This window comes from Capricornis sumatraensis, chromosome 3, assembly GCF_032405125.1.
Source record: "Capricornis sumatraensis isolate serow.1 chromosome 3, serow.2, whole genome shotgun sequence".
In the NCBI taxonomy this organism is placed as follows: Eukaryota; Metazoa; Chordata; class Mammalia; order Artiodactyla; family Bovidae; genus Capricornis; species Capricornis sumatraensis.
In genome coordinates, this window is record NC_091071.1 from 67250983 (window position 1) to 67277514 (window position 26532).

A 26532-nucleotide genomic window follows, 5' to 3' on the forward strand; every position below is an offset into this window, starting at 1 on the left:
ACAAGCTGATTGTCATCCACTGATCTTCTGCCAGCAGAGTTAGCTAAAGATGCTCACTCCCTTTGTCCACTTCACTTGTGGAGGAGGATAGCAGGCAAGGAAAAAAATCTGGAAGGTAGAGCTGAAAGAGAACACTGGACAGAGAAGCTCCTCCCAGAGATCAGAGAATCCTCTGCCCCAGAGCAGAGTACACTTACACTACCTGTTCATCAGGGTTTATGGATTGATCCGAACTATTGACAATTTTATCTCCTGGACAAGAATATATCATGAACTCCTTATTGCCAAATTCAGACTTAAATTGAAGAAAGTAGGGAAAACCGCTAGACCATTCAGGTATGACCTAAATCAAATACCTTATGATTATACAGTGGAAGTGAGAAATAGATTTAAGGGTCTAGATCTGATAGATAGAGTGCCTGATGAACTATGGAATGAGGTTTGTGACGTTGTACAGGAGACAGGGATCAAGACCATCGCCATGGAAATGATATGCAAAAAAAGGCAAAATGGCTGTCTGGGGAGGCCTTACAGATAGCTGTGAAAAGAAGAGGCAAAAAGCAAAGGAAAGGAAAGATATAAGCATCTGAATGCAGAGTTCCAAAGACTAGCAAGAAGAGATAAGAAAGCCGCCTTCAGCGATCAATGCAAAGAAATAGAGGAAAACAACAAAATGGGAAAGACTAGAGATCTCTTCAAGAAAATTAGAGATACCAAGGGAACATTTCATGCAAAGATGGGCTCAATAAAGGACAGAAATGGTATGGACCTAACAGAAGCAGAAGATACTAAGAAGAGGTGGCAAGAATACACGGAAGAACTGTACAAAAAAGATTTTCACGACCCAGATAATCATGATGATGTGATCACTAATCTAGAGCCAGACATCCTGGAATGTGAAGTCAAGTGGGCCTTAGAAAGCATCACTACAAACAAAGCTAGTGGAGGTGATGGAATTCCAGTGGAGCTATTTCAAATCCTGAAAGATGATGCTGTGAAAGTGCTGCACTCAATATGTCAGCAAATTTGGAAAACAGCAGTGGCCACAGGACTGGAAAAGGTCAGTTTTCATTCCAATCCCAAAGAAAGGCAATGCCAAAGAATGCTCAAACTACCGCACAATTGCACCCATCTCACATGCTAGTAAAGTAATGCTCAAAATTCTCCAAGCCAGACTTCAGCAATACGTGAACCGTGAACTCCCTGATGTTCAAGCTGGTTTTAGAAAAGGCAGAGGAACCAGAGATCAAATTGCCAACATTCGCTGGATCATGGAAAAAGCAAGAGAGTTCCAGAAAAACATCTGTTTCTGTTTTATTGACTATGCCAAAGCCTTTGACTGTGTGGATCACAATAAACTGGAAAATTCTGAAAGAGATGGAAATACCAGACCACCTGACCTGCCTCTTGAGAAATCTGTATGCAGGTCAGGAAGCAACAGTTAGAACTGGGCATGGAACAACAGACTGGTTCCAAATAGGAAAAGGAGTACGTCAAGGCTGTATATTGTCACCCTGCTTATTTAACTTCTATGCAGAGTACATCATGAGAAATGCTGGGCTGGAAGAAACACAAGCTGGAATCAAGATTGCCGGGAGAAATATCAATCACCTCAGATATGCAGATGACACCACCTTTATGGCAGAAAGTAAAGAGGAGCTAAAAAGCCTCTTGATGAAAGTGAAAGAGGAGAGTGAAAAAGTTGGCTTAAAGCTCAACATTCAGGAAACGAAGATCATGGCATCTGGTCCCATCACTTCATGGGAAATAGATGGGGAAACAGTAGAAACAGTGTCAGACTTTATTTTGGGGGGCTCCAAAATCACTGCAGATAGTGACTGCAGCCATGAAATTAAAAGACGCTTACTCCTTGGAAGAAAAGTTATGACCAACCTAGATAGTATATTCAAAAGCAGAGACATACCTTTGCCAACTAAGGTCTGTCTAGCCAAGGCTATGGTTTTTCCTGTGGTCATGTATGGATGTGAGAGTTGGACTGTGAAGAAGGCTGAGTGCTGAAGAATTGATGGCGTTTGAACTGTGGTGTTGGAGAAGACTCTTGAGAGTCCCTTGGACTGCAAGGAGATCCAACCAGTCCATTCTGAAGGAGATCAGCCCTGGGATTTCTTTGGAGGGAAAGATGCTAAAGCTGAAGCTCCAGTACTTTGGCCACCTGATGCGAAGAGATGACTCATTGGAAAAGACTCTGATGCTGGGAGGGATTGGGGGCAGGAGGAGAAGGGGACAACCCAGGATGAGATGGCTGGATGGTATCACGGACTCGATGGACATGAGTCTGAGTCAACTCCGGGAGTTGTTGATGGACAGGGAGGCCTGGCGTGCTGCGATTCATGGGGTTGCAAAGAGTCAGACACGACTGAGCAACTGAACTGAACTGATACATATATATATATATTTATTGTTATGCTTGCTCTTCTCTGTCATTGTATATTGTGTCTGTGAAAGCAGGTACATAACTTGTTTTAGAAAATAGGTCTCTGTAAAGAAAGGCCATACCTGGACCTAGGAGCTTTGAGTTTGATACTGTTAACTACATGGGATTTAACTAAAGGGACAAATGTATCCAAATGTGGGAGGGAAAGTAAATTGAATATTTGAGCAGCATGGGGACTTGGGAGCCATGATTCTTCAGTAAATATATCATTTCTTTCTAAGCACATGATAGGATTGCCATTTCATGTCATTTTTAAAATCAGCATAGCCATCTAGCTTACCGTGGCCGTAAAATGTGAATGGAAGTTTTAAGAGCAGAATGATTTACCACATTGCCTTCTACCTTCTTGGCAAGACAGTCTTGGAAGCATGTGTCAAGTAGAGTCCTGAGGGACTGTGATAAGCAGATTTTTTTCTCCTGCCAGCCCAAGTTGGACATGTTGTAGTGAATACACTAAACTTTGAGGGCATAAGAAAATGAACAAATTCTAAAACTGCCAAGTAGCTTTTTGGCTTGCATTTCTTATCAAGCCAAGCCCACCCATGGACTCTTTTATGTGTAACATGGCAAAGAGATTATATCATGTATTGTAGAAGACACAGGAAAAATTGAGAGAACAGTGAAACTTGTAGAATTTTAACTAGAAATAATTTTTAAATAATTGTAAAAACTAGAAATAATTGTTGAACTATATATGGTTTACTGGGTCTACGGTCCCCAACCTTTTTGGCACCAGGGACCAGTTTCGTGGAAGACAATTTTTGCATGGGCTTGGAGTGAGGTGGTGGTTTCAAGATTATTCAAACGCATTACATTTATTGTGCACTTCATTTCTATTATTACATTGTGGTAGTTTGGTAATTCCAGCAGTGGGGAGTGGCTGTACATGGACGTGGAGCTTGGCTCCTGCTGTGCGGCCTGGTTGCCAGCAGCCACAGACTAGTTGCTGGTCCTTGACCCGGGGCCGGGCCCCTGATTTAAAGCATTGTTTCCTGCTTCTGGTGGCAGCAACTAGTTAAGATTGTTGAATCTGTAGAATGTGTAGTGAATAAACCTTAGGAAGAAAGTAATATGCATTTTAAACACAGGATTGAGGAAATCAGTTGAGGGTATCTTTTGTTTCAAGGCAGTATTTTTAAAAATGAGGTGATAGGGAAAAAACCCCAAAGGACTGTTTTTTCTAACGCTAATGTCAGTGGCAGCAACAGCAGCTTTAGTTGAGTGCCAGAGTAGAACCTTTCCTCATGAAGCCTTAGGTAGAACTCCAGTGTATAAAGCTGAGCGTATGGGGTTGCTCTGATTTATATAAAGGCCTGAGGCTTACACACGGTCATCTTTCTGCTGACATTTACAGTATCCTTGGCTTCCCTGGTGGCTCAGAGGTTAAAGCGTCTGCCTGGAATGCAGGAGACCCAGGTTCGATCCCTGGGTCGGGAAGCCCCCCTGGAGAAGGAAATGGCAATCCACTCCAGTACTCTTGCCTGGAGAATCCCATGGAGGGAGGAGCCTGGCAGGCTACAGTCCACGGGGTCGCAAAGAGTCGGACACGACTGAGCGACTTCACTCCACTTCACTTAAGGAACTATAATTAGAAAATCCCTGTTCTGGAGCACGTATCGCTGCTGTGGCCATCTTCATTTTGGGGGGTTTGGGTTTCTTAGGAAAAGCCTGAAGTTCTTTCTTTAGGCATAATTTATTTTATATACAGTTTTAACAATTCTGACAAATTTCCCAGTTTAAAACTGGCTTGGAAGATACACATTAGAATGGGCAATGAATGTGTAGCCTGGGAGACAGAGGATTGGAAGAGTTGGGAAGAAGGCAAAAAACCAAACCAAAACAGAACCCACAAGTAGATAGAAATAATAATAGTAAAAACAGAATTCTGTATGTCTTTGACACAGTGTAATTAAGTCTGGAGAGATTTCCATTCAAAATATGGTAACCTGTAGTTTATCTGGTGAATTACCATCCTAAACAACTCATGCCCTGCAGATTTTGAATTTTAGAAGTTTTCTATGTTTTTTTTTAGCGATAAATAATTAAAACATTGACGTAGATCACACTCTTCCAATGTTTACTTTTTTAAGGACTTTCTGATAATTAAAACTTGGGAGAGACCCCCCCTTGTTTAGATTTGAGGAAATGAGCATATAGTGATGTGCTATATGCCGTTGCCTCTGTTACTTCAGTGAGTTATGATGCACATACATAGTATCTATCTTGTTGGTTACTTTCTAAAAGAATGTTTTAAGAGATGACTGGGAACACAGCTTTTTTTGTGTGAGGTTGCCATGTTGCATGGCTTACAGGCTCTTAGTTCCTTAGCCAGGGAGTGAACCCGGCCCCACTCCCACTCCGGCAGAGAAAGGGCCACGCCCTGACCACTGGACCACCAGGGAACTCCTAAGTGCAAACCAGTTTTGAAGAGAATTTACTTGCTGTGTGAAATTAGAATGGATTAGTGGTAGAATTAATGTAGTGCTATCTTTTACTCCCTTGGTGAGTAACATAATATATATGTGATCATGGGAGAAGATATGTTTAATATCTACTGGAAGGATGATATGAAAACTGAAGCGTCTTAAGATTGTGAGAGGTGAGGTAACAAAAAATCATATGAACTTACTGCTGTTTTTGTATATTTTCCTTCTTAGTCTTACTAAAGAAGATTTAAAAAAAAACCCCAGTGTGTTTAGTCCTGAATTGCTTAGACTAAGAAGGTGTTTTGCTTATTGCAGTGACTGTTAGGTGATTGGGAGGTAAACTACTATAGGGATCCAGTTTATATTATGATCATGGTTTGTTTTGAATGAAGAACAAAAATTAGATCTTACAGTTTAAGTACTAATATTACTCATAACATGTGACTTCTGATCATCATCTTGTCGCTAAAAATTGAATCTCCTTTTAGGATGAATGTTTGGTACTATTAGGATTTGAATAGTGACAGTTGTGAGACCTCTTGTAACAAATTACCGTTTTTTAGATGGCAGTCAGGGCTTTATTGGGAACTCTCTTTGGGGTATTATTTTAACCTAGGGGAGTGGTGGAGGAAAACATCTTTTTGTTTTTTAAGAAACTTTGGAATAGCTTTAAAGTCTTTTTCAATCTGAAATTAAAGAGGAAAACTAGTCTCTTCAGCTTAATGGAGGAAGGGATGAGCCTTAGCAAAGAATACTGCCTGCAATAACATTGATGTGGATCCTTCATAGTTAATTTGAACTTCTTATCTGTGACATTGAAGATTTATCAGTAAGATTCCTAAAATGGGTCATCTGTGGGAGTTGGAAGCAACAAGGGAAATTTCCCCAGATTTTAAAAATTGTTAGTAAAAACCACATAACATATTTTCACTGTTTTAGGTATATAGTTCAGTTCAGTTTCAGTTCAGTCACTCCGTCGTGTCCGACTCTTTGCGACCCCATGAATCGCAGCATGTCAGGCCTCCCTGTCCATCACCAACTCCCGGAGTTCACTCAGACTCGCGTTCATCGAGTCAGTGATGCCATCCAGCCATCTCATCCTGGGGTGTACCCTTCTCCTCCTCCCCCCAATCCCTCCCAGCATCAAAGTCTCTTCCAGTGAGTCAGCCAGTACTGTTAAATATATTCACACTAGCGTACAACGGGCTGTAGAGCTTCTCACCTGGTGAAACTGAAACGGTGCCCATTCCCTGTCTTGCTCTGCCTTTGCTGTTTGGTCGCTCAGCCGTATCTGACTCTTCTGCGACCACATGGCCTGTAACCTCCCATGGACTGTAATTCTAGCACCACTAGCAACCACTGTTCCGTATTCTATTTCTGAGATTTTGTATATTTCTGATACTTCATATTAGTAGACTCGTACAGCATTTAATCCTTTGGTGACTGGCTTGTTTCACTTAGTATAATGTTCTCAAGATTCATCCATGTTGTAGCACATGACAAGATTTCCTTTTTTAAGGCTGCACAATATTTCTTTGTGTGTATATACAACATTTTATCAATAGATTTTTTTAAAGTCACTGATTTAATTTGAACAAGCTAAATTAAAACTGCATATTCAAATGTAAAGAGGCTAGACTACTATTCTTGGACATTAGCCCTGGGAGGGAACTGATTTCTAGCAATACTTGCAGTACGTTTTTCTTAAATTTCTGTTTGGCTGTGCTGCATCTTCATTGCTGAGTGCAGGTTTTCTCTAGTTGCGGCGAGTGGGGTTTCCTCTAGTGGTGCACAGCGTTTTCATTGCAGTGGCTTTTCTTGTATATCACCGGCTTCAGTAGCTGTGCAAGGGGTTAGTTGCCCCTCCATGAGTGGAATCTTCCTGGACCAGGGATGGAACTTGTGTCCCCTGCATTGGCGGGTGGATTCTTAAACACAACCACTGGGGAAGTCCCTGCAATGTGGTTTTGCATAATTCTTTGTCTTTTGTCCTGGCTCCAGCTGTGTGACTTAAGGGAAACTAGTAACCTCTTTGTTTTCTCATAAATAGGAGGGAAGAAGTACTGCTAAAACCTTAGGGTAGTTGAGAGTATGAAGTCAGTTAATGTATATTGAGTACTTGTAATAGTGTTCAACAAATAGTAAACCTTACATTTTATCACCTGGTAGAGTAGAACGCTGTTTCTTTAACAGTAACATATATTTAGTACTGCAGGTTAAATAAATATTTTACCGTTTACAGTGTATTAATTGTAGGTCAGGTTTTCTTCTCATATATTTGTGGTATGTCTATAACATGAGGTCTTCTATAAGGCATATTAGAAAATCAGTCATTTCCAGTTATATCTATGTGTGTGTATCTTATAAAAGCTTTTGTTTAGATTTACTAAGAAGAATAATTTTATTAATGTATAATCTTTAGTTGGGTAGAAAAGCTTTGAAAATAATTTGGGAAAAGACTATAAAAAAAAGAGGGTTGGACTTGAAAGAGATTAATAGAGATGAAATTAAAGATTAAATTTGAGGGGAAGGGAGCAGTCATAGAAGAGTAATGATCCAAAGCAAAGAATATAGGGTTTATGAGAAAGAGATTGTTTCATGTTAAAGCAGAGATTTCATATATATATATATATATATATATATATATATATATAGTTTATATTTGGTAAAGAAATAAAATTTGATTTTAAAACTTTCCACTAAAGCGTTAATTTTTTTGATCAGATTAGAGAAGTGACATTTTTAGGAATCCATGTCTATAGTTTAGAACTATCCCCTTGAAAGAAAAACTAGAAAAAGACATGGTAGCCCTGAAATGTTCATAGGAATTTAAATAATTATGAATGTGAAAATCTAATTAAATAATATATGAGATCTTATAGGATTATCCTGTAATTCTGTTTAGGTGATTTTTATAGCAGGTGAAACTGACTAAAGAGAAAACATAAATAAAATTTTAGAATCAAATGAAGTAATTTCATCAGTACTTTAAAAATTGAAGGCAGAGAACATGAAAGCCTTTGATAAGAACAACCAAGTCCTAATGATATGCTATTGATAAAGGAGAATGTCTCATTTTATCAATAGTGCTGTAATTCATATTTATCTAGTGTTAATAAAATTAAATATGCATGTTTCAGACTTGATAAACCAGCAAAGAGCTTATTGTAAATACTCTGTTAGCTCTATTGACAAATAATTAGCAAATGGTCTTCAGAAGAAGCATTTAGTATTTCTTCTGGTAATATTTTTATTAGAAATATAGACATTAGATTTATGAGTTATTAATGCTTAACTAATATTGATTATACAGCCTCTATTTTTTCTTTATTTAAAAGTGTACTAATGACGTTAAAGTATATCTTTCTATAATTTTGTTTGTCCATTGACTATACAAGAAAATTGGTCCTGTCTTTGTAACCATACTGTGTGTATGTGTGTGTGTGTATGTATATATATATTTTTCATCATTTGATGTCCCTGTTTCTTTTTCTTTTCCTTCAGCTCTTACTGAGGTGTGCAGGAAATTGGGAAAAAATTCTTGTCAATGTTTTTTATGTCTGACTGCAGTTGGTCTTCATTGCTGCTCGTGGGCTTTCTCTAGTTCTGTGTAGAGAGTGGGGGCTACTCTGTTTTCAGTGTTGTTCTTTGCAGTAGCTCTTCTTGTGGAACATGGGCCCTAGAGGGTGTGGACTTCAGTAGTTGTAGCCTGTGGGCTCCAGAGCGCAGGCTCAGCAGTTGGTGGTGCAAGGGGTTACTTGTCCCTTGTGTGGGATCTTCCCAGACTAGAGATAGAACCAGTGTCCTTTGCATCACAAGATGGATTCTTAACCACTGGACCACTGGGAACACCCTGGAATTTTTTTTTTTTTTCTTGTACAGACTTGTTTTATTTGGGTAGACTTTTAAAACAGCTATATCTATGGGACGGAGCTATAGTTGAAACTATAAACTGACAGTAGCCTGTCATATATCAGGCCAGGTGAAGAGGAAATTTAAGCATTTTGAGGTAGAAAATATTAATAGGCACAGTAAAAAGCCAGTGCTGTTAAGTTTACAAAGTTCTTAAATGTACACACAAGTGTCCTTGAGAACTTAAGATTATGTTGTTCTTGAAAAGATTTCTTCACATGGGTTTTGGACACCAGTTTCCTCCTGTCTCACTGTTCTTTTGTTTTAATCTCCTCTGTTCACTTTAGTGCCCCAGGGTTTCTTAACTGTATACGCTCCATTCCAGGTAACTCTAAGTAACCAGCTATTTATGTTGGTGATGCCCCAGTTTTTATCTGTGGACCATAGTTCTGTTTGAACTCCACATCTGGTAGCTGCCTAATCAGCATGATCGTTTGAGTATTTCATAGGTACTCAAAACTTTCATGTCCAGAAACGGACCCCCGAGTGGCAGCTCTTTGCCATAGTTTCTCTGCCTCTGCGGCTGCTGTTGAGTTGCCTCAGTCACGTCTGACTCTTTGGGGCCCTGTGGACTATAGCCCACCAGGCTCCTCTGTTCATGGGGATTCTTCAGACAAGAATACTGGAGTGAGTGGGTTGCCATGCCCTCCTCCAGGGATCTTCCGCACCCAGGGGTCGAGCCTGTATCTCATGCGCCTCCTGCACTGGCAGGCGGGTTCTGTGCCACTGGTGCCCCCTGGGAGCCCTTTTTCTACCTCTGCTCTGCTCTATTTCAGTTAATGGCAGCTCCATCTGTCTAGTTGCACAGGGCTGAAACCTTGGAGTTGAATTTAACTCCTTGCTCTCACACCTCACATAAAATTGTTATCAAATCTGTTCACAAATATCTTTGATTCTACCTGCAAAGTATTTCCTAACTCTGACCATTCCTTACTGCTTCCTCATTAACTAGTTTCAGGCCACTATATCACCCTCTTACTCTCAGTGGCTTCACTCACTGAATAAAATGTAAGCTTTTAGTGACCTACGAGGCAATACACAATGTATGACATCGTATATAATGGTATCTCCCATTTACCTCAGCTGTCTTACCACTTACTCCTCTTCCTTCCTGTTCATTTGCTATCTAGCCTCATAGGCCTGCTTGTATTTCTCTGAATACAACAAGCATACGTCCACCTTGCTCTTCCTTTTACCTGGAATTCTCGCCCCCACCTTCTTGCTCTTCGTCTTCCTTCAGGGTCAGATGCTATAGTGTCAGCAGAGCCTTTTCTGGCCACTGTAGTTGAAACAAGTACTTCACTCTTTTGGCTTTTTGTCTGTCCCTACTCTACTTTTTTACCATAACAGTTCACCACCACACAAAGCACTATGTATATTTGATCCTTGGACATGGGTTTGAACTGCTCAAATCCATTTATACACAGTTTTTTTCAGTAGTAAATACAACAGTACTACACGATCTGCGTTTGGTTGAATCCTCAGATGTGTATAGGGGGACAGTCAGTTACACCCCTGCCTTGTTGAGGAGTCAGCCGTATTAACTTGTTTATTTGTCCTGTTGTCTCTCACTAAAAAGTAAACTTGATAGAGGTATGAGCTTAACTCTTATGAACTTTTATCCTTGAAACCTAGAACAGTGACTGGCATATTGTGATCACTCACATATTTGTAGAGTGAATAACATTATATTCTAAACTTCAAATTAAGGACTTAGTTTTTGGAGCACAGTCGTCTTAAGGTTTTTTTGTTTATAAATTCCAGTGGTGGGAGAAGGGGGTCATTGGTTATATAGGAACTAGAGTTGAAACTACAACAGACATTGATTGACTGTCTTTAAGACTCCCTACGTAATCTCCTGTAGGTTACTTTAAGTTTTTGTATTTAGAATCTTTCAAAGTATAATATACATTCAGAAAAATGTACAAATCATATGTGTATAACTTGATGAATTTTTATAAAATGAATACATAGGAGAAATTACCACCTGGATCAAGAAATAAGATATTGCCAACAATTCAGCAATCCCCCTGTACCTGGTCATTATTCATTGTAAAGGTAGGCAGTCACTGTGTAGTAGTTTTTCCTGTTGCTTTGAGCTTTGTGAGCTTTATTTAAATGGCATACCTGTCTATAGATATAGGCATTATATGTAAGAGAGTGTGTGTGTTTGTCTTCTATTTAAAATTACATGTTGGTGATGTTCCTGTTGCATATGAGTTCATTTTCATTGTTCTAACTTATTCACTGTATGAATGAATATATCATGATTTTCCCCCTATTCCAACATTAACACGTATGAGTCACTTCCAGTTAAGGGTGAGTTTCTGTAGTTTTAGTGTCATGTGCATATACATTTCTGTTGGAGTGAAATTACATGGGTTATAGGGTATACGCATGTAGGTTCAGCTTTAAGAGATATGGTCCAAAGATTTCCAAAGTCGTCTTATGGATTTACACATCAACCTGCAGTGTGGGAGATTTTGTTGCTGTACTGCTTTGCTAACAGTTGGCCTGGTCTGTTTTAAAAAGTTTTAGCCATCTTGGTGGATGTGTGTTTCACTGTGATTTAAATTTTTCTGGTGTCTAATGATATTGAATACCTTTTCATACTTCTGTGGCCCATTTTGATGGGTATTACTTACCCTTCTCTTGCGCTTTATAAACAGTAGATTTCTAAGAGTAACTGGATACCATGTGGGGCTCTAATAACAGCTTGGTAAAAAACACTTTCCTATTATCTCTACTTAGATACTGAGGAAGATACAAACTTGACTGCTAGTACTAAAGATTTAGTTTGAAGGTTTGTCTGTCTTAAATTGATAATGCAAGTTGGCAAAGGGGTTATTTAGAATTAGGTAAATTTATGATTAATATTCTAAAATAACCCAGTGTGTGTATGATCAAGTAAAATGAAAAAATTGGGTATAACACCTGTTGGGCAATTTAACTTACTGTTTTTAGTGAGCACTAAGTGGTCCTGTCTATATGAACTGACTTTTCTTTTTTTTCCACTAAGTGATGCTAGGAAATTAAGTATCCATTTGGGATAAAATGAAAAATTTAAAGTCTTACCTATATGTGTTACTTATAGATAGAAGGAGCATAGTGAAGCCAGAGACAGTCTTTCCAGGTAGATTATTAGCTATACTGGAAATTCCTCCTTAAGGAAGGGTTTTTTAAAGGATGTGTGAACCAGTAAATAGAATTAATTCCAACATAAGCATGTATGAAGGAGATGGCATTTGAACTAATCTTGAAGGATAAGTAAAGGTTTGTGTTAGTTGCTCAGTCGTGTTAAAATTATTTTATAGGTTCCATTGAGAGAATTAGCAATAGGAGTAGGAATGCCCTTTTAATATTGTTATCCTCTCAGTCAGGTTGTATTTCATTCTTGCCCTATCTCATCAGTTGCTTTATTTGTTCTGTGTGTTTTCTTTAAATCTTTCTTCTGTCTCTCTAGACTCCTTTACCTATATTTAGCATTCTGTGCTCCTTTTTCCTTGCTATCTTGTTACAAATAATGTAAAATGAGTACCTTTAAAACCATCTGAGAGAGAAAAGCAAATCCTGTCTATTAACACGCACATGTGAAATCTAGAAAGACGGTCCTGATGAACCTCTTTGCAGGGCGTGGAGGCCCAGACATAGAGAATAGACCTGTGGGCCCAGTGGGGGAGGAGGGGTGGGGTGAATTTGAGAGAGCAGCATGGAAACACACACTACCATGTGGGTGCGATGGCGGGAACACGTGTATGCCTTGAGCTGATTCATGGTGCTGCTTGGCAGATGCCCACACAGTATTGTAAAGCAATTATCATCCATTAAAAATATTTAAGATTCCTCATTTTATGGACTCAAAATTTATCCACCATGGGATACGTGCTATTTGTATGCTGAGACTTTTAATTAACTGGTAAAAAAGCTAATACTATGAAGTGTTTGTGCAAGTATTTAAATGTTTGTCATAATGATGCAGGTGGACACCTGATTATAGAGTGATCAGTACTCATTTATGTTGTGTGTTTGGATGAATTTTATACATATCTAATTCATCTTTTCGCTGGGGAAATAGAAACCAGTTTTCCCCTTAACTTCCAACCATCAAATTCTCTCTGCCTCTGAGGTCTAACCCAGTTCATGGCACATAGTAGCTAATTATTTATTGAATGAAAGAAGGTGCTTAATAGAAGAAGAGGTGGCTGTGCTCCCTCAGTTAAGCCATCACCCCCTCCTGACTTCTCAGAGACTTCACCTCTGTGTTTGCAGTCTCTCCCTCTGCAGCGGAGCTTCCTGCTGAACAGTTACACATGTTCCAGCCTCTCCTGCCCGCACAAACTGAACGAACCTCTCCCTCCCCAGCCTCTTCTCTGGTCTCTTCAGCCTGTGTTCGCAGGTTTCCATCTCCCTCTCGAGCCAGATGTTTTGAAAACTTACCTGTACCTGTTACTAAACACTTTTTCGCTTCTTGCCCGTGTTCTTAGTTTCTGTCTTGATGTCTTGATTTTTCTACCGTATCTGATGTTGACCACTTCCTCTCTTTCCTTTCTTTTAATATAGCACATTTTCCTGGGTACTTCTTTCTTTCACAGCTTCCTCCTCTTCTGTCTGTTTAAATACCTGCATTCTTCACAGGCTAATTCTCTTCTCATTCTACTCGTAGCCTTTGCATTTTCTAACCTACTTCTTTGGATGGACTCCATCTGTGCAGGTCCAACTTTTTTTTTTTTTTACTGGTTTGTCTGACAGCAGTTCAGACTCCATGACCAGCAACACTGAACTCATTAACTGTCCCTCTTTACCTCCACCTGAACCTTTGCTAGTGTTCACTATTGCAGTGAAAGGCACCACCATCTACCCGGTTGCCCAGGCCAGAGTGCTCTCTCTTCCCATTTCCCTCCTTGATTTTTAGTTGTAGTTATTCTTATAAATTTAAACTATTTGAGGCATTTTTCTTGGTTTTTCATTCTAGTTTTCATTAGTATAAATTCAGGAGATATTAGATAAAGCATATTTTATTCTTCATGCTACTTTTGGCTCTAATTATTAATGACTAATACAGATCTAAAGTAATTTTCTATTGGGATTTTTAGTTTACATAAATCAAAATAAAAATGGGCAGAAATGTATGTTTTACCAAAGGTGATTTTGTTCAGTATTCTAAATCATGTATTGTTTTTTAAAAGAATTTGTTTTTTTCTGAATTGAAAAAACCTCTTAGCTCACTTAGAAAATGTCATGTCATTATTGATATAAAGAAAGATGTTTGGCTATGCTGAGAAAATGATGTAGCTTCCTGCCATATCCATCTTCTTCACCATTGCATGCTCATTTTGTTTCTCAGTCTGGTTTATAATACAATTCCTTGAAAATAAAAACTCTCTCATACATAGGTACCTCCTTCCACAGTGATACTGTGGTTGTGCCCATTATGGATGTTTTTGCAAGGATTGACTTTAAAGGTTAGGTTTATGAGTAATAATTTCATAGTACCTACAGGTAGACATAATTGCATTCCCATAATACCTACATTTTGAATTCCCATAGTTTCTACAAATGAGTATAATTGATATAGACTGTACAAGAGAGGTTTAAGGCATTAGAATTTGTTCCAGTCTGAGTTGACCATTAGATATATTGACTATTTGAACAGTTATAATTAAGTTTCAGATTGTTTTATGACTTAGCTTGCTCAAAAAAAAATTGGCTTTCTTACTGAATTTTTAAAAAAAAGCTCTTATGCTTTCTTTTTGGCTTAATCTCTGATATTTAGAATAAAACAATTTGTTTTAGAAGAATAATCCACAACAGGGAGCAATGATTATGCTCTACCAACAGAGGATTTTTTTACATATACATAGTATTTACTCATTTTATCTTAGAGAGGCTCAGATCTCTTGCTATCTTTTTGGGCCAGTGGGCTGCTTCTCATCTGTATTTGTTTTTTTCTTTAGATATTAGGATCAAGGAAGAAGAACCTGATCCTGAAGAGTGGCAGCTCAGTGGCGATTCTACATTGAATACCAATGATCTAACACACTTAAGAGTACAGGTGGTAGATGAAGAAGGGGACCAACAACATCAAGAAGGAAAAAGACTTCGAAGGGTAGCTTGCACCTGTCCCAACTGTAAAGAAGGTGGTGGGAGGTATGCACACATGCAACATCCTTTTTTTTTTAGGCTGCTGATATCATCATCCTAATTTTTTAAATGCTGCATGCCCTGACACCTAATTAAGGGAAATTATTCACTACATGATCATCTTGTGTGTTTGTCTGTATGAGTGTGGCAGAAAAAGTTAGCTCACAAAATATGTGAAATCACATTTTTAGTTCTGAATGCCTTTTTTTAAAAAAAAAAACTAAAATTAGTTTACTTTAAAAAGAAGTATAGTAAGACTGCCATTTAATAGGCCCATATCAGATAATTTGCAACCCAGCAATGAGATTTGCCTAAACACTGATTAAAAAGTTGCTTCTTAACTTGAGAATAACTTATATAATATAAAAATAAGTTTAGAAATTGGTGATAAAGTGTATTTTCCATTTTCAACAGAAATGAATAATAAGCATTAATGGTGGAATTTTTAAAAAAGTGAAACTAATATTTCTGTTCAGTATTTTTAAAAATTTAAGAAAAAAATGACAAACTCAAAACCTATCAGTAACTGTATTAAATGTGGATGGATTAAGCTTAATAATTAAGAGATTGAGTCTCTGATCATCCTTAAACTCCAGCCTTACATTGATTATAAAGAACATCTTAAATTGGCACAGAAATACTGAAAATAAAGGAATGAAAGAGATTTATTAGGCAAATGTTAACAAAAAGGAAATATGCATAGCAGACATGGTATTATTTGATATCTGTTTGATTTTTTCACCTAATCAGATGGATAGATAGGGATATATTTCTTAATAACATGAAGTTTTCATCAAGAAGTTTACTAGCCATGGTAACCTTTTCCCCACAACTTTGAAGTGTATAGAGAAAAAACTGATAGCACTCTAAAGACATACTAACCAAATCCTCCAGTCATAGTGAAATATCTTAATATACCTCTGTCAGAAATGAGCTATTTAAATAGACCGGGGGTGGGGGGATCTATGAATAGAGTTAATGAACTTGATCTAATAAAGCCTACCTGCCTTTGAAAAGTTGATTTGTACACTGGCCAGCCCATTCACATTAATAATAATGACTAATTGTTAATACTGAGAGCTTACTGTGTTCTAGATAGTCTTATATGTGAGGCATGGAGAGGATGAATGGTTTTTAAGAGCATGTACAACTGGGATTTGGACCCAGTTTCTTACTCTAGGACCTGTCTTAAACCACTATACTGCCTCCTGAGTAAATTTGCTTCTGCATCTGATCCTTAGGCATTTGTATTTACTAATGGTAATTATTCACTCGTTTGATTTATTCTTTGAAATGTTTTGGTCAATTTAAATAAGTTAGTGTGGAATTTAGTTAGACAACAACTTTTCTGAAGTTTACTCTCATTTTTAGAGGAACTTTCAAGATAAATTTTTCATGAAAGTCAAATCTGAGGATCATGGCTTTGCCTGTGTTTTGCTTATTCTTTTTCTTTAAATGGAAAGTTTCAAGTTTATTAAACTAAAACATGCCCCCAAAATTCAGAAATATAGAAGACTATTAAAATAATACTTAATTTCCAGCCCACTTCAAGATGACTGTTGTAACATATTTGTATTTATCTTTCTAGACTTTAAATATATTTTAAAGTAGAATCACCTTCTCTGTTTTACATGTCTGTTCTTCTTATTTTGAAAATTCTTGTGATCATACTTCCAAGTCTACAAAAAGCTTGCATCAGTTTTTTATGACTATAGTATTCTAGTGTGTGGATGTATAAGAATTTAAAACCTTTTTGGGAGTTCATTGTCAGTTAATTCTTACACATATGTCTTTGCACGTTTGTCGGATTCTTTCATCAGTATAAGTTGGCAGTGGTGGAATTGTTGGATCAAAGGGAAATGTCTCCTAGAAAGTTGCATCAATTTGTATTCCATCGGTGGGTATGAGAGTGTCTGTTTGCCCACACCCTTGCCAACAATGAATTCTGTCATTTTTAAAAACCTTGAAAGTCAGAGATGAAAAGTAATGCCTCACTATTGTTTTACTTAGTAGTATATTTTTGTTACTTTGTGAGATTGAACATTTTTTGTTGATATTTTACCATTTAAAAATTTTGTAAATTATTTGTCTTCTGTGAATCTGTTACTTTGTCTGTGTCATATGTGCAGATATTTTTTTCCAGTTTCACATTGCCTTTCAATTTTTTCAGTGGTTTGCAAAATGTGATTGTTTATATAAGTAAGGAGAATTCTCACAGTTTGCAAACTTTTAAGCATAAAAGTTTTACTTGAGATGCATTGTTATCATGCTGTTAAGTCTTCTCAAACTGAAGATTATAAAAATACTCATTTTTCTAGAACTTCTATGAGTTCATTTTAAAATAATTTATTCTGAGCAATTAAAATTGAAGTTCTTAAGAAAAAACTATATTGTTTCTTAGAGCTCATTTGCACAAAATTCAGCTAATATATTCATGATAGGCACAATCATATCATTGGCAGTTGCTACATCCAGTTAATAGAAGTATAACGTATAGTAAATCCCATTCTGCAAAGGTGAGATACATGGCATTTTAAGCATTTTAGAATATTGGCCTTTTTCTTTCAGCAATATTCTTTAAAAGAATATAATAGTGTGTGTAAAGTGGCATCTTTAAAGAACTAAATTTTGTTTTATCTTTTTGAGCAAGGTGTAAAATATAATTAAATATTTAAAAATTATATTCATTTGGGCATTTAGCCAATATTTATTAAGCAGAACCAGCCTTCAGAAACTGTATACTCTGGTAGAAGAGATGATAGTAAAATAAATTCTAAGGACATTATAGTTATATAGGTTTTGTGTGAATTAGACCTCAACCCATTCTTTTAAATCTGTTATTTTCCCTGTCAGCATTTCAGTTTGTGTTTTGTTTCTTCTGTCCCACGCAAAAGACTCAATTTACTTTTCTTAATCCTTCCACTCAGAATTTAGCTTGCTTCATTGTATCATTCTGTCTTTGCATTATTAAAATTTTGGGAGCGAGTTTAAGAAGTCAAGAATATGAACTTAAAATTGTTAGATTTTTTTTAGGTTATGTACTAGGTATGGGGTGTAAATATATAAATCAAGAAGAAAACTTACAGTCGGTAATCTTTTATTACTTAAAAGATTTTTTGTTAAGAAATTTATTTAGGTTCTCTTTCTTCATATCACATGCCATAGTCCATATCTAGCATACCTATATCTTGGGTAACATTTTTCTTTGAATAGAAACTTGAACATGGGTATTGGGCTTTTCCCTTATATTGTATATTTTTGTGTGCCCTGTCTTCATTTTTTTCTTTCTTATATGCCTGTCTCATTTTCAAACAATAAATATGTCTTGTTTCCTTATAATTCAATTGATGAACAAATATCTTTCCCTGGAATTTTGGTTCTTTGAAAACTTATTTGCTGCAGTAATTTATTTTAGTCTTGTGCTTTGTTCCTGCTCTCAGGCTGAATTTTGCAAAGTTAGTACAATAATAGCACTTTTGAATTTATAAAAGACAGTGATTCACCTGAGTGGTAGGCTTAGAAGAGAGGCAGGAAGTTATGAGCGTAGAATCAACTGAATTGGGTTCTCTGTGAAATTGCTATGGTGGACACAATATGTAAAATCGGTTTGTACACCAGTAGCCACAGACATTGCTCTTTTTCTTTGGGCCATTCAAAAATAAATTTAAAAGAGCTAAACTAAATGGAAATACTGTTGGCTTTGGTTAAGACTTTGGCATTGCAGGTGAGCCAGCAAAACCTATCTCACTCAGCTCAGCTCTTCGAAGAGAGTTGTAGAAATTGGGGGTGGACTGGCGCTGAAACTAGAATTGTGTTAGATTATGACATCCTTGCCCTTGAGACAACAGCATGACTCCTCCTTGTCTTTACTTATGCTATTCCTCTGCCTGGAATGCCTTCCCTCCTTTCTATCTAAATCCTACCCACCTTCTCCACGAAGCCTTCTCTAACTACTGGAGCCCATTGATGTCTCCCTGTTCAGAACACCTATGGCACCTAACAGCCAGCACTGCACCGTTTAGCACTGTTTGTCCTATGGCAATTTCACATGCTACTGAGTGTGAGTACATCAAAATATAAATGTGGGGAAATATGCATTTTTCCAGTAAAATTTGAGAAACAATAGGTATATTATATACAGGAGGATTTGCAGGCTTATGGACAGTTTACAGGCTATATATCTAGACTGAGATTGTGGGAGGAGGGGAAGTTGGGTGGGGGTCTTAAATGTATCTTTTTTAATCTCAGAGAAACTGCGAAGTTTATATTAAATAAAATTTCGACTAGAGTCTAAAATGTCATTTTTTAAAATATAAACTCATTTATTTGTCTTTATTTAGTAACTGTCCTTTTTTGTTGTTGTCGAGGTTGAGTAGTAACATTTTCTATAGTGTTTAATACACTTTGAATATCATTTCTGGAATCAAAGTTTCCTTCTTGCTTAGGCTAAGATACCTGTGTTCACCCATCTAAGCACATACCTTCTAAGCCTTGTTCTTGCCATCAAGTACTGAAATGTAACAGATGTAAACCTTTGCAGTGTGGAGAAACTGCATTTTATTTATGTCTCTGATTTATACTTTGGGGTATCTGCATGGTTATAAGTAAGGGAATTTTAACTGTAAGATAACTTTTATTTCATACAGTTCTAGGGATCTAGGATGACAGCTTTGTCTAGATTTTTTCCTCTGGTTTTCTGTGAGTCAGTGTATATTCAGGATATGGCCATGCAAATATGTGAATACATAATGTATATATCATATTAACTTAAAGCCTGAGTAAGGCACCTAATTAATTGTACCTGTGATGAGTTACTGCATCTGTTGTTGATTTATTTACTTTTTAAATTAGCTGACATCGTGACTTTGAATAGACCATTTAGTTTTCCTGTTGAGCTAATTTAACTGAATTGGGTCTATGCATAGCATTTGTGAATGGTTCTGACAAGATAATAAATAGCTTTATTATACACTCTATGTATGAAATGTCCTTTTAAATTATGTATTTCTTGAACATATTTACATTTGGACAGCATTCACATTAGTTGTGGAGTAAAAGAACATGTAAAACTTCCAAATTCTTATTTAAATTGATTTTAAATGGTTTTGGTTTCTTATTGACCACATGGAGATAATGTCTTCTGTTTGAAATTCAGCATGTTGAATATGATGAGTGGTATTGTCCGTTTGAATATTTTCATATAAGTATATATTATTCTGTGTGTGTTTTTTAGAGGTACCAATCTTGGGAAAAAGAAGCAACACATTTGTCATATACCAGGATGTGGTAAAGTCTATGGGAAGACCTCACATCTGAGAGCTCATCTTCGTTGGCATTCTGGGGAGCGCCCATTTATTTGTAACTGGATGTTCTGTGGTAAAAGATTTACTCGAAGTGATGAGTTACAGAGGCACAGAAGAACACATACAGGTTACTAATCTTTACTTTTAACAGACAAAAATTAATTACAGGGCTGCATACTACCTTGAATTTTTTTTAAGCATAGCTTACTGAACTGAATCTTTTAAAATATGATTATTTACATCACATTTCTATCTTCAGCAACATCAATGTAAAAACACTTTAATTCTAAACAAGCCATATGGCTTATCTTATAAAATAATGTTTTATCTTATGCAGACTGGTTAGTGTTTTCTTTTTCAGTTTTTTGTTTTGTTTTCATTTTATTCAGTGTCTTAAGTCACATTTATCTTATCATTGTTAATTATGTCAGTGTTCTAAATTAGTTGTATGCTTTTACTCTTGATCATTATTTTCTTCCTCCTTAACACTGTAATAATCCTTTTCCTCTGATAATCTCATGTTTTAATGTATGTGAAATAAGCAGAAAACTATTTTCTTTGAGGGGTAATAACCATGGCATCTTTGATGTCAGGATTTTCATTTAATTGTGTTTACATAGTGTTTGTATTGGAGAATGCAGTGACACCCCACTCCAGTACTCCTGCCTGGAAAACCCCATGGACGGAGGAGGCTGGAAGGCTGCAGTCCATGGGGTCGCTGAGGGTCAGACACGACTGAGCGACTTCACTTTCACTTTTCACTTTCATGCATTGGAGAAGGAAGTGGCAACCCATTCCAGTGTTCTTGCCTGGAGAATCCCAGGGATGGGAGACCCTGGTGGGCTGCCGTCTCTGGGGTTGCACAGAGTCGGACACGACTGAAGTGACTTAGCAGCAGCAGCGTTTGTATGGTCGTTACATGGAATGGACCTAGGAATGGCCCAAATTGAATTCTAACTTAATATAACATACACAGATAGTTTTCTTAATATAGTGATCAAGATGATCATCAGTCTGTGCTCAACATTTGAAGAATTGATAAATATATAATGTATTTACAAAGCCTAGAGAGCTTAGAAGGAAGAATTATGGTGAGACTTTGAATTCTCTGAGATCTAACTATATAAAGTAACCCATGAAATACGTAGCAGTGTATTATATGCTCTACTTGTTTTAATTTCTGTTTCATCAGGTAGGTAGACAGGTGAACTTCACCTGTTTGAAACTGCAACTGACAATATAAGAAAGTAGATAAAGTATGCCCAGAGGCAGAGATCATTATCACTGGGCTAGTAAGGCATTGTTGGGCATTAAGACCTTAAAGTGAAAGTGAAGTCACTCAGTCATGCCTGACTCTTTGCGACCCCATGGATAGTAGCCTTCACCAAGCTCCTCTGTCCATGGGATTTTCAAGGCAAGAGTACTGGAGTGGGTTGCCACCTCTTCTCCAGGGAATCTTCCCAACCCAGGGATCGAACCCAGGTCTCTCACATTGTAGACAGACGCTTTACCATCTGAGCCACCAGGGAAGTGAGTATTAAGACCTTAAGATGGGCCTATACTAGAATTTTCTTCAGTGGAATTTGATTAGCAGGATATGAAAAGATACAGTGTAGAAGGGAAGAAAGGTATGTGATCAAAGTGTAGGAAACACTGTGTTATAGAGGTTTACTGTGCAGGTACCTTCAAGGAGCACCTTCAGTAGCCTGTTAGTGAACACTGTGCATCTTCAGGTAGGGGAGGGAGTGGCAGCCTCTCTTTGTGCCATTTTGTCATTGAGCATCTCCCAGAACTAATGTTTCGAGGGAGACTTTGGGAAATAACCTTCCCGGAAGAATAGAATAGTATCCAGATAGAAGTGAGAGCTCTATTTGTCATGAATGAAGATGAGATTCTCTTAATACCTTTCTTTTATGTAAGATTGAGCCACATTAGAGAGCCCTTGGAAGTTAAGTAGTGGAGACCTTAAAGTATTTAGTTATCTACAGATTACTCTTACATCCCCATACCACTTAGTACAATGGTAAATTTCTGTACTCTAATAAAATTTGGTATTTAAGGAAGATTTTTCTGGCATTTATTTGTTGGATTGGAGAGGGAAAGCCTAGCATGTCACTGTAATAGTTCAGGCATGAGGTCTGATGAGGACCTGCTGAGAGGAAAGTTGCTGAAATGAGATAGGTAAGACATTTTGAAGAAAATAAGAAAGTATTGGATTTGTTTATTGTGTAAATTCTGTGTATTCCTTTTAGTTTGGCCTTTTGCCTTGCCTTCTAGTAATCCTCCCACATAGTGGGTCCTCAGCATAATAGAAGTTTTGTCTATTGTGTTTAAAAAATGTAGTTTTAAAATACTTTAAAAATATTTTTTATTCATGTTGAAAACTAAATTTAGGCATCAGAGTCTTACTAACTTTAACATCATGATGTATTAGGCTTGCTTTTGATTATTCCAACTGAAATCAGATCAGATAACCATCTCAAGTTCTTGGGACTGCCCAGTCTTTATTAGGTTTCAAGCTTGTTTCTTGGCTTTGTGTAGTTTCTTAAATTTGCATTTATGAGTTGAAAGGTTAAATATCAGGATCTGACATGTTAATAATATCTGAAGTATAGCTTAAAACTATAGTTTTCTTTAAAGAAGCATGTTACAGGTTGTCATTTTTAAGCTGGTATCTTATAACAGATGTTTGAAAACAAACTGTTAGCATAGTTGAGGTATTAAGATTATCTGATATCAGTGTATAGTTTAATAAGTTTGAAGATTGCTTTTCATCCAAAAATAAAGATGATAAATTTATTTTGAAGAAAAAATATTGCAGGGAAAGCTCATGAATCAAATACAATTCTAATTGAATTCTGCTCCCTGTCCCTAAAACTGTCAGTCTTGGCTTATTTTCTTTCTCAGAGAATAAGTCTACTAATGTTGCATTTAAAAAACTAAGTAACTCAATTTCTTTAACAGGTGAGAAGAAATTTGTTTGTCCAGAATGTTCAAAACGCTTTATGAGAAGTGATCACCTTGCCAAACATATTAAAACACATCAGAATAAAAAAGGTATCCACTCTAGCAGTACAGTGCTGGCATCCGTGGAAGCTGCACGAGATGATACTTTGATTACTGCAGGAGGAACAACACTTATCCTTGCAAATATTCAACAAGGTTCTGTTTCAGGGATAGGAACTGTTAATACTTCCACCACCAGCAATCAAGATATCCTTACCAACACTGAAATACCTTTACAGCTTGTCACAGTTTCTGGAAATGAGACAATGGAGTAAATATTACACAAATACTTATTCATTGTGGTTATTTTTATACAGTAGTGAGAAGAATATTGTTCCTAAGTTCTTAGATATCTTTTTATTGATGTGCAAAAATTTTTGGATTGACAGTAACTTGGTTATACATGACACTGAAATGCCTTACTTTGTATGATATTCCATAGTATATTAAAAATGGTAAAATTGCATGGGTTTTGTAGGTACTTTTGGAATCTAGAAGAAATGAAATTTTACCAAGTTATATAAAGAGAAAATTGAATTTAACAATGCGAATGGTAGTCTAACCAAATGCACCAATCCTGTGTGGTTTAGTGTAAAAATGAGAACATGTTGGTATTTATCTATTGTAAGATAAAAAAGTTGGTGGGTGAAAGAAATCATGTTATGATAAAAAAAATTTTTGTAATTTTCTTGATGACTGGAATTTTTATTATGCATAACTGACAAATCAAGTTTCCAAGCAAATGTTACATAGTGTAGGCTTTACTTAGCTTATCAATTTGTCATTTTGAAGCTAATTATTTTAATTAGGTTAACTATGTACAATATTTTAAGCATTACTCTTGTAAGATTTTGAAAAATACATTTTAACATGGAACTCTAGGGATAGTCACCTTTTAAATCCTGTTGAAAAGCCATGTTTAAGATTTAATTTGCCAAAATAATGTCTTGTTAATATCCTTTCAATAACGAAGTTGGGCAATATAACCAATGTTTAAAAAGGTTTAAAATGTATAGGTTGAGGCATTTGGGTGGTAAGAAAATGTTATAGTGAATTATCCCTTTTCTTGAATATTGGAGGACCAAAAAAATAAGGTTTATTGCGTCTTAGCAGTGATTTTTTTTTTTTTAATCCAATCTTGTTTCCAAAAACCACATGTCTGCCAGGGCCTTAAAAGCCATCATGTAAATTACCAGTAAAGTATAACATATGCAAACATAACAAAATCACTTCCATAGTGACGATACTCCAACCATATGGATATTAGTCATAGAGAACTAGAGGTTTTATGATATTTTTTTAAGTCTTTTTTTTTTTTTTTTTTGGTCTAGGTAGTCAGTCTGCACTTAAATATAAACCATTTTCCTTTTTTTGCTTTTTCCCTTAAAATTTATATGTATTCAGTACATTTAATTGAGAAATGTATGTTTTTTATTATGCTGTATTTTCTTTTTATTTTTTAATTATTGTTTATATTTTCAATTATTAAAAATGTACAAAATAAAGTTTCATTGCTGGTCTTGTAAGAGCTATACAATTTTCTTAAATGTATACCTATAACTGCAGCAGTTCACCTATTTCAAAAATTTGGAATTCTGTTCATTTGTTATTCTTAAGACCACCTCAGATTTAAAGGCTACCTTATTGTACGTTTAAAGTGTATTATAACAGTGTGGTAGTTAATAAAACACTATTTTTTTTCTTTTGAGTTTGTTGTATTCCTGTGCATTTAAAATAATTGCAGTGGTATGGGGTGAGAAAATTGGTATGGTTTATTTTTCTTAGCATTTTTTTTGCAGATTCTTGATTTCAGACACTGAAATTATTGTGAACATATATATTTACTTATAAAGGGAAGAGTAGAGGCTCCTGGAGATAACTTTTTTTTTCATCTAAGAATGAGCTTATTAAATAGAACTTCTGAAAAAAATCTTTTAACTCTTAGCCCACATTGATTCATAGAAATTTTATCAATCCATTTTGCAAACCTTGTTTTTTGTTTCCCCTGTTAAAGCAATGCAGAGTATTTTGATTTATCAAAAATTTGAGTTTACTTAAGATTCTTAAAAACGATAACATAAAACAGCTTTGGTAACCATGACAAGAGTTATTTGAAAAGGTTGTTTTTTAATTTATATATATTTAATCATAAAGGCAGGGTAAGAGGGAAGGAAAAATAGGATATCAGTGTGAATATCTTAGATATTTTAAAATAAAATATCCAGTTACTTTCTACATGCATAGAGTAGGGTGAAAGATTTCCATTGTCTGTTTCCCAGGCCCAATCTGATACTGTCAGTAATACTAACATTTTTGAGTGCTTAGGACAACACTAGATACACATAAAAACAAAGTTTTTCTAAATGTGAGACTTAAGCTTGTGATGCAGAATAAGAAGTATTACTTGGAATAGTGAAAATTAATGAATGTACATTTGTTTTGAAGTTACAGGGTTAGAATTTGAATCTTTAAATTCTTTTAAATAATTTTTAGAATTTAAAAAATAACGTTGAGTGTGTGAAGAGGATTATATGAGAAGGTTGCTCACTTGAGAAAAACACCCATTAAATCAGGAGATTAAAAAACCTTTCTAGAGTGATGGTATAGCTGCTGCTGCTGTTTTTAATTGGAGGGTAATTTACAATGTTGTGTTAGTTTCTGGGGCTGTTTTTAACACTGAAAATTTACAATAAGTTTATAGAGAGTTTTCAACCTGAGTTTCCATGCAAATTTTATCACTTCTTAGAGCATGAATGCAATGAAGAAAGTAAGTAGTTGTAAAAATTGTTTAAATAAATTTTTAGATTTTTTTTGAGAGCCTGCCTGGAATATACCAGTAAATTTTGGGTGTTTGCCTAACAAAGAAATGAAAGTTAGTATTCAACCTCAGCCAAGGTGACTTTAAATATTTCTGTTTTTTTAATAGAAAAAATGTTGAATACATTCTGGAAACTTAATATTTGAAGAATTACCCTAAAGTAATTTTTTTTCTAGTTAAATAAAATCTCTCAGTATTACGTACAGGTGTAATGTTTTAGTGTAAATTTGCTCTTCAATAGGTGTTTTCAGCAATAGCTTTGTTCTTGTCAAGGCTAGAGTTAGTACATACTCAGTATATTTACATACAAATAATTCCTGTTTATCAGAACATACTCATTTAGTGGACTCGGTGTCTATACACTGTACCTCAATTTAAAGAAAGTATCACTTGAGAAAATTTTATTTTCTGTAGATTGATACTTAATAACTTTGAGACGTAATTCACTTAACTTTAAAAAGAACATAAAGC

The 26532-nt window shown here is 36.1% G+C and overlaps 1 protein-coding gene and 1 non-coding gene across 2 annotated transcripts in view; both read left to right on the forward strand.

Moving 5' to 3' along the window:
• The window catches only part of SP3 (Sp3 transcription factor), a 55522-nt gene extending 30657 nt beyond the window's left edge, over positions 1-24865 (forward strand). Inside the window, exons 5-7 of the mRNA XM_068967489.1 lie at positions 14748-14940; positions 20168-20364; positions 23202-24865. Coding sequence (XP_068823590.1) covers positions 14748-14940; positions 20168-20364; positions 23202-23518 — 707 coding nt within the window. The 3' untranslated portion in view covers positions 23519-24865. The remainder of the gene's footprint in view (positions 1-14747; positions 14941-20167; positions 20365-23201) is intronic.
• On the forward strand, positions 3821-3892 carry TRNAS-GGA (transfer RNA serine (anticodon GGA)). The gene has a single exon. It is a non-coding gene; the product is annotated as a tRNA-Ser (tRNA).
• Positions 24866-26532: the final 1667 nt, after the last annotated feature.